The sequence below is a fragment of the Schistocerca gregaria genome, chromosome 4 (assembly GCF_023897955.1).
Source record: "Schistocerca gregaria isolate iqSchGreg1 chromosome 4, iqSchGreg1.2, whole genome shotgun sequence".
In the NCBI taxonomy this organism is placed as follows: Eukaryota; Metazoa; Arthropoda; class Insecta; order Orthoptera; family Acrididae; genus Schistocerca; species Schistocerca gregaria.
In genome coordinates, this window is record NC_064923.1 from 217506679 (window position 1) to 217519625 (window position 12947).

General features: G+C 36.6%; 1 protein-coding gene across 1 annotated transcript in view; it reads left to right on the forward strand.

Moving 5' to 3' along the window:
- LOC126267092 (protein eyes shut) overlaps positions 1-12947 on the forward strand; it is a 275518-nt gene that overhangs the window by 216745 nt on the left and 45826 nt on the right. Inside the window, exon 17 of the mRNA XM_049971959.1 lies at positions 6299-6508. Within this exon, the coding sequence (XP_049827916.1) occupies positions 6299-6508 (210 nt within the window). The remainder of the gene's footprint in view (positions 1-6298; positions 6509-12947) is intronic.

Sequence of the window (12947 nt, forward strand, 5' to 3'; positions counted from 1 at the left end):
CTTACTGTGCATTAGGGAGAAAAGTCTTTCTGCACTTTGAGATGAAATGGCAAAGAAAAACTGACCAATTTTTAGCATTTTTATATAGCTGGAAGAATGTCTGAATTTCTCAAAATACAGAGTCCACTTTTTGTGAAATTCAAAGCTAATGAAATCTTGTTTATGTTCATGTTCTTATTCCCAAACTTTTTCAAGCAGTAGAATTCACTGAAATGTTTCACATGATAAGCAGGTACACCTCTATCCCAAAGATATTTAATGGTTGATTCCACATGCTTGCGCTCAGGCAATATTTGAAAAGACAGCCACATGAAACATGTGAACTCTTGCATGGGTACCAAACACTTTTGCAGATATTGTGTACATCTTTCATAGAATTCAACGACTGCTGCAGTGAATTTGTCACATTCAGCATACCGTCCATTTTTATGTTTCTTATCCAATTGAGCTTTCATTTTTAGCCACATAAATTTATTGGCCTCACGGTCAGAAAGCATGTTATTAACAGACTTCAACAAGCAAATTAGTTTCTTTCTCAAACTCTGCTGTGCATGAATGAAACATGCTGATGTGTTTGTATATAGATAGATGACACTCAGTTCATTTTCAAAGAACTTCTTAATGTTTGTGGGTGGGTTAAACTGTGAGAGAAAACATTATTTCAGATAAGAGAACATATTGGTAAGTGTGTTTATACCCCAAAATAATGATCACCACTTTGTTTTGCTATTGTACAACAATTTCTTGGTTTAAATACAATATATTCTGAAAATTCTCTAAGTTCAATAGTCTAGACTGTAGAGTTCTGAAAATACTAAAACAATTTGAAAACTACACTTTTGATATCAATCACAATTGCATCCCCAGCTTGATAAATACAGTTATTTAGGATGTGAGCCGGATACCAGACCTCAATCAAAAGTTCACTATTTAACAATTTTTTAAGTTTTGAAAAAATGTTTTTCCCTTAACAATTCTTACACCAATCTTCCAAAAATTGTACTACAATTATCTCCTGTGAATGTTATGCTCTTATCAAGGAGTCCCATGTTCTGAACAGCACCCTTTAAAAGTGAAGGTAGTCCCTGCAGTCTCATCAGGTTGTGGACCTAATTCAATCACTTTTGATTCTAAACAGTCAGTTTTCCAATCAGAATGTGTTGTGATTGGAAATATTTTCACTGACTCATGTGAACTGCTAGTGGTAGAAATGCTACAGTGAGCTATGTCATTATTTTTGTAACTCTTCATCTCTCTTTCAACAGAATGAGTAAGCACTAAGTTTATTATTGCTTCTGTATTCCTTCTTTCAGTGTGCCCTCAACTACTCTATTTCTAGCATTGAGGTATGTCACACTGATGGAAACTGAACAAGGACATTGAGATCATAGTATGCAGCTGTTCTGTTTGCACCTGGCACCAGGCCACTAGACCTAATCTTTTGCCCCATCCCCCTTCCCTTCCCTTCCTGACCCCACCGCTCTTACAGTTACCACTGCAACCACATTCACTTGGACTTTGTTCATGGTGACAGCTTTTGAACAGTTCTGAACTTCAGACAGCTTCAAACACACATTTAGTTTGCCATTTCACTCACCCTCCAATAGTAAAACAGAGTGTATGGTGCAGATATCTAAATAGCAAATGTTAAGAGCGGTAGGAATCACCACAGATGTGTTCATGATGTTGATACATAAGACCACTCCCACTCTTCTCCATCTCGTAGTCCCACTGCCCCAGGAAACTTGCATCTGGCACACTGAGTGCTATACACCAGGTGCAGCAGTGTGACCACACTCATATGGAACAAAAATGTGTGGATGCCAGCTACAGTGGTTACCATCCATTGGTGACTCATTACGATAGTTGACACTCTGATGTGTTTGGAGCACCATCATACCAACAGACTGTGTGCATGCCTACCAGATTCACAGGTGGCTCAATTGGACATGGAAACCCTGCCTGTAATGATCCCATACTCACACAGGTGTAACGTGTGCACCAGAACACCAGTGATGGTTCTCATGAACTCACAGTGATGAAGGACTCACCACAGTCTCACCACACTCAATTGATGTTGACTATGATACCGCATCCTAGCACATTGTACAACACCTCCAAGTCCTTCATCCAGCTGGTAGGTTTAAGTGATGGGACTCTGTGCTCAAGTTTGCCTTCCAACGCAGTGATCACTTCCTGACCATGTCAGGGGGAAGGTTCTCGTATCTTGAACCAGCAATTTTGAAAGTCTGCCAAAGGGCATGGAACTTGATGATGGCTGGTAGAAGGTACCCCTACATCTTATATCTGTGAGTGTTAATCTCACCAATGCAGTTCTGGCTGCAGAATCATACCCATCTCGCTGGCCAATTAATGCTCATGGTGACACTATAAAGCTAGCAGCATAGAGGCTCTGTCTTCAGTTGTGATTTTACTGCACTCTTCTGTCATTCTCATTATACATTGTTGTTTTGGTCTCAAGATTCACTGCACCTTTGGTTCCACTCATGGATTACTAAATGGATTTTTTATTGTACTATTCTGTCTTCATTGCCCATGCTCGTTTTGCTGTTGTCCCCCTGTCATGTCCATTGACTTGCTGTTGACAGCCCTTGGCCTGTGGCCAGTGTCTGCAGGTTCTCGAGTCATTCACGGTCTTGGCAGATTCTGGTCACTGTAGGATGTGCTCATCGGGCAAACACCAGATGGTACACTAGGACACAGCGACTGCTGTAAACTGATGCACACAGATTAGTACTTGCATGCCTTCCACTACCATGCCCCTTCCTGCAGGCCATGTTCTGTATGAATGGTTATGACAATCACCATATACAGTATGACTTAAGACTGAAGAAGCTGAGACCACAGCCTGCCCAAGCTGAAACCTGTTGTGATGGCAGTTATCCCACATGTGAGGAACCCATAATCAAAAATTGGAAGAATCGGTAACATAATGTCAAGAGTTTGTTCCGCTCAACACTCAAGATGAAATCCTTTTTGGGATCAGTCAAGGATGACCTAGGACTCTGGAAACTGCAAGTGTACTTACGCCAGAGTATCTGTGTGGCACAGGCAAAATGCACTTAACTTTTTTGGAAATTTGTGGTAAGTTTCTGTGGGATCAAAGTGTCGAGATCATCAGTCCCTAGGCTTAAATACTACTTAACCTAACTTAAACTAACTTATGCTAAGAATAAAATGCACACCCGTGCCTGAGGAAGGACTCAAACCTCCGACTAGGGGAGCCGCACAAACCGTGGCAGGGCGCCTCAGACTGTGCGGCCACCACGTGCGGCAAAATTCACTGGACATAAATGCCGCAAAGGCAACAAACGGGCAGCAAAGTCTGCTGTGGCAGAGCACTGCATCTCTGACAGACATGATGGCACTAAGTTATTGCCCCAGTCAAACGCCATCTGGGATCGTATTCTAAAAAAGGGCTGTAGAGATCTGACAACACAACAGACTACTAAATAAAAACTACAGTTTTCATTTAGCAAGGCCTGTGACCCAGCCTTGGGCATGATCAAAGAAACCATTCCCATCATGGCAAATGAAGAGAATGAGGACATCCTGTCACCATGCCAGTAGAGACCCATGTCAGGCAATGGCAGCAGTGTGACTGAGGACATGGGATCTATAGTGTGGTCCAATGAGTCTTGATTTTGTCCTTTTTAAATAATAAAAGATATCAAATAAACTTATGACACAATAAGGGGTTTAACTTACAGTGCATGGAAGGTGTAGTCTCAGTCAGAGGTGGTTCTGTGATGTTTCTGGGGGAGTTTTTCATACTGTGACTGTGTGACAGAGCCCTTAGAGTCTCAACGATCGACATCTTGTAAAATAGCTGTAAATTGTTTTCTAGAAATAATGTAGATAATGTTCAGTTCAAAGGTTTCCAAGTAACAAGGCGTTTCCTCATTTGTTATCTCCAAAACCACTGTGATGACTGGATGTGGTTGCATGTCAAATGTTTCTATGCAAGTAGACACCCATACACTCCGTATGACACTGTACCACAGTGGCAAATACAGTCATTGGTGTAAGTCCTTTGTAGAGACAATATTTCCAGAACACAGTGTTTATAGATTATAGAATCAGTACATACACATGAGATTCGAAACAGTCCCTGAGATGATTGAACATCAAATACTTAACATGATACCAGTCTGAAGAAAAACACGTTGAGAGACTTAACCCAGCCACTGCTTGATAAAAGTACATCAGATGATTTATAATACATGCATGCTGACGCTATATACATAATCTAATATTTTTCATAGAAATGTTAAACGTGAACTTCGTGAATACTAAATGGTTATATGAATGTCAGTATAGTAAATCATCAACACTTTAGCGATAGAATGCCAAAATCAAATTTAAACAACATTCTGGCTAGTTGCAATTTCTTGAAATCTCACATATGTGTTGGGTGAGTACTTCCTGACAATAGATTTTTTACAGGCTAGTTGTACATGGATGTTATCATTGCTATAGTTGATCCCAGGCTGAAAATTTTGGGTGACATCTAAATGTTTGGAGGCCTGTGTGTGAACTTATTACGATCTCAGAAACTACAAAATCATTTGAAAAATGGCTGGGTTAGACTTTGCCACTAAAAATGGATTATGAGTATTAGCAGTAATTTTGTTTCAGAAATATGTGATAGTCTAGGAAACTAAAAAAGGTTGTGAAACAATTTTATGCATCCACTTTGGGGATACTCTATTTACAAGTACAAATTCCTATTAAAAATAATGGTAAATTATGCCAAAATTCTAATTAATGGATGAATCATGTCATTATGTGCACAAAAATTAGATCAACGAAAGTATAATAATGAAGGTCAGCACATAAAAGCACAGAGATATAACCTTCAGTGGGAAATGTAGCTATGCCTGAAATTTAATGTTAATTATCTTGCAAGATAATTGGTTTTGCAGAAACTGAAGTATGTTGCTGAAAAGTTGGATTCCAGTCTTTTTCACAAATAATCCCAGTAAGTTCAAAATACAAACCAGCTCACATGAAAATTGCCAAGTTGAACTGTAGTAAAAAGTTCAGTTAGTCATATGTTTTGAGTAACAGAGGTGTCCTTTAAAACTTGGTGGATCATTGCAATCAATACATTGAAAGCAATGCCTTGAATAATGAATTTAAGCAGGGATATATTTAGTTAAGGTTTTGAAGTAGTTGAGCACCTACCATGTGTATACTGCTTACAAAATACACAGAAACTGAATACTAAGTAAAATCCAAAAAAATAATTTGTTTTAGGGGTGGACTAGGAGCAGATGGAAGAGTCCAGCTTGCTCTCTTTCAACTGGCCTCATTCATTCAGGTTACCATGAATGTGATCCAGGATTTTGGTGCCAATATTCTTGACCAAGTGTTACCTTCCTTATATACCTTCACAGTGAGCATGGTGGGGACACTACCATCTCTCAAGAAACAACAGCCATTTTTACAGGGCTGCCAGATATGTTCCTGGTTTGATGAACAATCAGGCACCATATTCCACCTCAACTGATATGTTAAATCATTCAGTTTTAATCATAGAGAAAATGTCTGGGACTATTTGAAAAATTGGATGAAACATAGCAGTCAACATCCCCACAATTTGGTAACTTTACAGGAGCTAATCATCGGTGAGTAGTTTCATCTGGATATACCGTACCTGAAGAAACTTGTGGACTCTCTTCCACCTCACATTGAGACCATTACCAAGCCTGGTGGTTGTGTTACATATTGTTAGTGTGACATCTCAAGAGCTGGCTGATTTTTGTTTGCTGTGTTTACTGACTCACTTCAGTGAAATTTTAAAAAATTCAAACTTTATTTCTTTGATCTATGTTGCTGGAATGCATGGAAGCCAATGCATATTTATTGAAGGTAGATCAATATTAAACATTGTTTTAACATTATTAACTAAATTTTATTTCAGGCACACATTGTTGAAGTATTTATACATCATTTTAATGAATACATAACATGAATGTTCATTCTATTTGTATGCTCAATGATGTAAGCTATAACAAATCTTCGTAAAACAAACTGTCATCAGTATTCATCAGAGTGTAGTACACAAAATAAATGTTTTACTATTTTCCTCTTGTCATGTTGATTGTGATGAACTTTGATTTTCCACATAAATGTTAAGATTAATGAGAGGTTCAGTAGGTAGTGTGCATTGACAAAAATTGGAATGTCCTGTCAAAAATCAATATACATCTTTCTACATCTTAATAAAATGTTGCCAGAATCTACTAAGATATTTTTTTTCTGTTTGTAATAGATGAAACACCATCCGATGTTCACTTCTCTGGAAGACGGTCTTTTATATCTCTGCCTATCAAATATCTGCATGAAAATGAAATATGTATTGAACTAGAAATTCGACCACTGGCTGACAGAGGGCTCCTATTGTTCATAGGGCAGCCAGATACAAACAGTTTCATGTCACTTTCACTTCAGGGTGGAGTGCTTGAACTTCGAATTCTCCCTGGTATGTGGCTGTAACAATTAAGTAGGAAGTACTTCGTTTTTGTTAACAAAAGTAGTTGTGTGTCTGGTAACATTGTAGTGTAGCAGTCGAAACCTTTGCCAAGCCATCCAGAGCAGGTGAGTAAAATTAGAAGTAATGCAGTTTATACAAATCGTAGGAATTGAGATAGTTACGAGAAAGCAGTACTGTAGATTTTTAGGTTTAGCTTGCACTTAGAAAAAAATTACTTTACTTAAAATTTCTCTCATACATAATTAAAATGTATACTGTGCTTCAACATTAAACTGTGTGGTGTTCTTGTATCCATTGTTTCCCATAACTTTTCACAGTTTATTAATCAGTGATACAGACATTTACTGTTCAGTTTTTACTATTCTAATCAATACATGCCAATGAAATATACCCTTATTATCTTCAAATCCAGCAGATTAATAAGATTCATACAATGTAAAACTGCAATATAATATAAACTTTACTGTATGTTTGTGCCAATACTCAGGTTGAAGTATGACCATATGGCAGTCCCATACCACCATATTTTATTTTCCATTGTTCTACTGGAACTAATTCCATTGTAAAATCTGCCCCATGCTGCTGCCCCCCATCACACATGTGCGTGCAACAGCTCTCCTGCCCCATCCTAATACATTACTACATTAAAAGAAAACAACTCGTTTCTTATTTACCAAATAACATGTATTCACTACACAACTTCATCAATAGGAATTATTTGTTATCAAACTGCCATGCTACACAAAAGGACACTGACAAGGTGTGTGCACAGGGCACATCCAGCAATCACTTGCTCAGCATTCTTTACAGCAAGAATCAAGGAACCTGATTAAATTCTATGATACACTAGTCATGTGAAACTTCCTGGATTTCAGAGATATGACGTCGCACTCTCCAGTAAAACATTCCACACTGTCATGCACCTGGGTTCAATATATGTCACCCTCCATCCTCTATCCCATTCACACAGGATTTGTTGTCCTTTTTTTATATTCCTTACACACTACCATTTTACTGTACTTATGTGTTACATTTTATTTGGATCATTCTTCTGGTTTCTGTTTTATTTTCTCTTTGTGTTTCTCTCTCAAATACTCACTGCTCTCACCCTTTGGTGTCCTTTCTTTCATATATGAACTGCAGTCAGTCCAATGCTAACTAATGTATTTGATCTCCCACTGCTTCCAACATATTTTCCTTCATCTGTGCCCCCTTATGCCCTTGTGTGTTACTGATCTCCTTTAACTTGGATTGTGAGTTGTCATGTGACTAGGGCGTCCCATCAGGTAGACCATATGCCGGGTGCAAGTTTTTTGATTTGATACCACTTAGGCGACTTGTATGTTGATTGGGGTGAAATGATAATGATTATGACAACACAACACCCAGTCCCTGAGTGGAGAAAATCTCCAATCCAGCCGGGAAACGAACCCAGGCCCTTAGGATTGACATTCTGTTGCATGGACCACTTAGCTACCGGGGACAAACAGATTGTGATTCACCAACTTGCTCAACAGCTTCCTTTTTACTTCACTGAAGAGGGATCTTGTGTTGTCAAAACCTGTTGGCATTGTTTTGAAGGTAAGTACTGGCAATCCACTATACACTATTTGTATTCGTCCACACATGTCCCTATATTTATTTTATGTCATTGTGCGCTGAATGTTTTGTAATTTAGAAACACAGTTCCTTTTTGCATTACTTGTCATTTCATGATATCATTGTGCTTTTCACAGTTACTGGTTTTAATTTTAACTGACGTGCATGAACTGTTATTTTACAGTTCACTGAAATGGAGCACCTAAACAGGTGTATTATGATGTTCTTTGAAATAAGTTAATAAACCATCTTTGTACATTTCCTATAAACTGTATTGCTATTGGAGTCAGTGTAACCAATAACAAAATAATCAAATAAAAATCTAAAATCTTTCAGAGTTTGCATGCCAGTAATGCAGGAAAACAATATTTCTGTGGCAAATGAGTTACTGAAACACAAGCATTTTACAAATTTTATGATTTTGGTATTTTAATGAATTTGGTTAAGTCTGCTGCGAACATGCAAACACAGTGATGTGATTCTTCAGTTTCTCCCGGCGTATTTGTTGCTCGAACAGTCCACGGGTATACTGCCGGTTCATAGTGTCCAACGGGCAAAATATTTCGGCGATCAGAAATGTCGCCATCGTCAGGTGCACTGACAAACTGAGCTCCTGAAGGCAGGCGGCCGATTTAAATCCCCTCCCCCCACATGCCGCTCTTTTCGCCATCCGCGCCTGCTCACCGGTGGTCGCGAAGACATGGGCGTCAGAATCTGTCATAACGTCGATATGCTTGCTACGTCCGCCCTGGTCGCCAGTTCGTACTTCTTGCTGAGAGTCTTCTTAATTACATTCAATGCCGGGTCCCAAGCCTTGCTGAGATTGTAGCCGCAATCTCAGTTGTTAAGATCTTTCCTGGTGCGAATTTCGATAGCCTCCCTTATAACACTGCCCCAATACTTAGAGGTCTGAGCCAGGATCTTGGTACTCTCATAATCCATCTCGTGTCTCTCGGACAAACAGTGCTCTGCTACCACCGACTTATTTGGATGTTTCAGTCGAGTGTGCCTTTGATGTTATCGGCAATGATCTTTGATGGTGCGTACTGTTTGTCCGATATAAGTCTTCCCACACTCACAGGAAATTTGGTATATGCCAGCCTTCCTCAAACTGAGGTTATCTTTCACATTTCCCAGTAATGCCCATGTTTTATTAGGTGGGCAGAAGACGGTTTTAACTCTGTGTTTCTTTAATATATAGCAAGTTTTCCCCGATAGTGCGCCACTGTACGGAATAAAGGCAGTGGCTACCTCTTCTTCCATGACTTGAACTGTCTCCACAGGTTGTGCTGTGGTGGTGGGATGGAGAGCACGTCTAATCTGCCATTCCAAGTACCCATTTTTTCAGAACACATTTTTGAGGTGTTCCAATTCCTGGGGCAGATTCTCTGCTTCTGAGATGCTGCGTGCCCTGTGTACTAGTGTTTTTAGTACTCCATTCCTCTGAGAAGGCTGGTGGCAGCTGTCTGCATGCAGGTACAGGTCAGTGTGCATTTTCTTCCTGTAACACCGTGGCTCAGGGTACCATCAGCTCTTCTCTTGACCATGATGTCCAGGAATGGCAATCTTCCTTCTGCTTCGGTCTCCATAGCGAATTTGATGTTTGGATGTATGGAGTTCAGGTGTGTGAGGAAATACAGGAGCTTGTCCCTGCCATGGGGCCAGATGACGAATGTGTCATTGACATAACGGAAGAAACAAGTAGGTTTCCAATTGGATGATGCCAAGGCTTGCTCCTCGAGGTGCTCCATGTACAAATTCATGACCGCCAGTGAGAGTGGGCTGCCCATTGCGACTCCATCCGTTTGCTCACAATATTCCCCATTAAACAGAAAATACGTTGAGGTCAAGACATTCCCAAAGAGTTTGGTGGTCTTCTCGTCAATTTTCTGACCAATAAGCTTGACTGACTCTCGTAGTCAAAGCTCACTAGGATATCAGTGTCTTTCAGTCTGAAGTTGTCGAGACGTTTCACGAAATCCACGGAATTACGGATATGGTAATTCCGCCAGATATTTTGCCAGCAAGTAAGTAGGTGCCCTAATGTTGCCGACAATTGGACGCATAGGTACCCCCTCTTTGTGGACCTTAGGGAGTCCATAAAGTCGTGGTGGTACAGGTCCTTGAGGTGACAATTTCTTGGCATCCCCCTCTGGTAGATCCGCATCCTGGAGTAGAGCCCTGGTTTTGTTCTCCACCTTCTTCATGGGGTCAGCATTGATCTTCCTATAGGAGTCGTCATCTAGCAGGTGCTGCATCTTCTCAATGTAGTCCTTACAGGAAAGAACAACAGTGGCATTGCCTTTGTCGGCAGGTAAGATAACAATGTCAAAGCACTATTTTTTAAAACATTTATACAGCAAATTGATCAACAGATATTTTTGAAGTTGAAGATGTTATTCATTCAAATCCAATCACATATAAATTGTAAGATTTAAATGGTGAATAAGTAAAAGGACCCTATTATGAACAAGAACTACGAAAAATTATTTTCTGGATATTTACCTTGTTGGTAAAGTTTTAAATAAGAAAGGCAATAAAGTCTATGTTTAATGGTTAGGTTTCGGTGATTCACACTATAGGAGGGTAAAGACAAAAAGTGTATGTTATATCTTCTCCATTACTAAATAATGATAATTTTGCAATACCTCCAATTGGAGAAATTTATATATTTTTACTAATAAAAGTTTTCTATATAAATGGAGTTAGATAATGATACTTTAAACATTTTTCGTATTGAATATACTTTTCATTATGATTATTGTTTCATTAAAAAGATAATTAAAGGTTCACAAAACCGATTTAATGTCAAAATCATTTGAAGATTTTGAATTTGAGTTGCTGGAATAATATGGTTTTAGTAAGTTCCATTTATTAGATGCATATAATTTATTTTTAGTAATGTTGTTTAATATTTGATTATGAAAAAACTACATGTAAATTTAGTTTTACATTCTAAGAAATATTTGTTAGTTTATTTATAATTTAAAGCAATTATTCTGGTGAATATCAATCAAAGTAAGGAAATAATTTCGAGACAAACAATTCTTAATTCTTCTTTCATTGGTTAATATAAATTTCCTGAATTTGGTGCACAATTCAGTCCTTAATTTTATCCCAGTTTCGATGTCTGTTTCTGACAATACCTATTTGATTTTGTGCATATTTAAATTTTGCTCAGATACATAACATTCATAGTTAAAATCATGTAATCTTAAAATAACAAGAGTTGGTCTTAAATTTTGATCACTCACTTGAGGAACAATATGTGGTAATAATGTATTTATTTCTTCATTTCTGTCGTTTATTATTCCAACTGCATCACAAATTATTTCTCTGAAACCATTAATACTTTCATCTCTGATTTTATTTAAATTGTCGAAGTGAGATATTTTCTTTTTCATTTTATATAATCATGTCAAATCATCTACATAAAACCAGAGATTATTTTTCATCAATGTTATTAAAACTTCTTTGTTATTATAAATATGTCTATTATTTTCATTTATGTATTCATTTATGTATAAGTTTAATGTATATCTCTAATGACAATAATTTTTCCATATAATTGATTAGTGAAAAATAAATGATATGTCCCTTGGGCAATCTATAAAACGATATGCAGAAGAAATTTAAATAACAAGACATAGTTTGCTATCAAAATCATGTTGTAATAATTGTAAAATAAAGAAACAAAAAGAACATCTTCATAATTAGCATATTAAAGCATTTATTTGTGAAAAATCTGGAAAGGAAATTAAAAATTCTTATAAATATATACATAACTGCAAGCATTCAAGAGATGAAATATTAGCTTTAAAATATCAAAAAGATAAAGAAAGAGATTATCAAAAATTTGAATGTTTTTATGGAAAATTTGTTTCTAAATTTTACTTACCAAAAAGATAAAGAAAGAGGTTATAAAAAGTTGAATGTTTTTGTGGAAAATTTGTTTGTAAATGTTATGTATCAAGACATCAAAAATTAAAATACCATGGAAGAATATTAAGAAATTAATTATTTTTATTTAATGTTATGTCCAACTGTTTAATTATTGTAAGAAATCATTCTTATCATTTATTTTATTATGATGTAATTTATAATGACCATATGGTATTGAATGAATATCATTTTGTATTACAACTCATTTATCATCATCAACGCTTAAAACTATTTCATTACATCCAACTGTATATAACTCATGTTTAAATGATGTAATCATATTCATTTTTCTATTTTGTTTTATTTTCTCAGTTAAGCATTTGTTGTAATCATCTAAGGTATTTCATTTTTCACAACAGATTTCTTAACTCCATTAAATTTTTTCTCTTGTTTTTCACCAACTTTATATTACTTTTCCACAATATTCATATTTCATTTTTCTTAAAACTTTCTTATTTACTTGCAGACGTTCATAAATATTATCGTTTGATTAATCACTGGTATTAAATTCATTTATCATGATTTCAATATCTTTATAAAAATTTCCAGTTCTTATATCGTAAAAAAAATTAGTATCCATTTAACATAAATCACTTTTTTAGCATATTTTGGTTTCATAACATTCTAGTAAAATCATACATTTAATATCTAGAATACCCATTCCAATATAAATTGATTTGTTGAAATTTATTTTTATTTTCTTCATATGAAGTTTTACATAATTGTTAGATAATTCTGTAGCATGTTCATAATTTCGTTTTTAATTGTAATTCTTATATTTTCTTGGATCTGTTATGATGTTATGATTTTAGTATTTTGTCTATTTTTAATATTTTCCAATGTTCTTCTCACCTCTTAATTATTCATTAACTTGTAGAAATCTTTT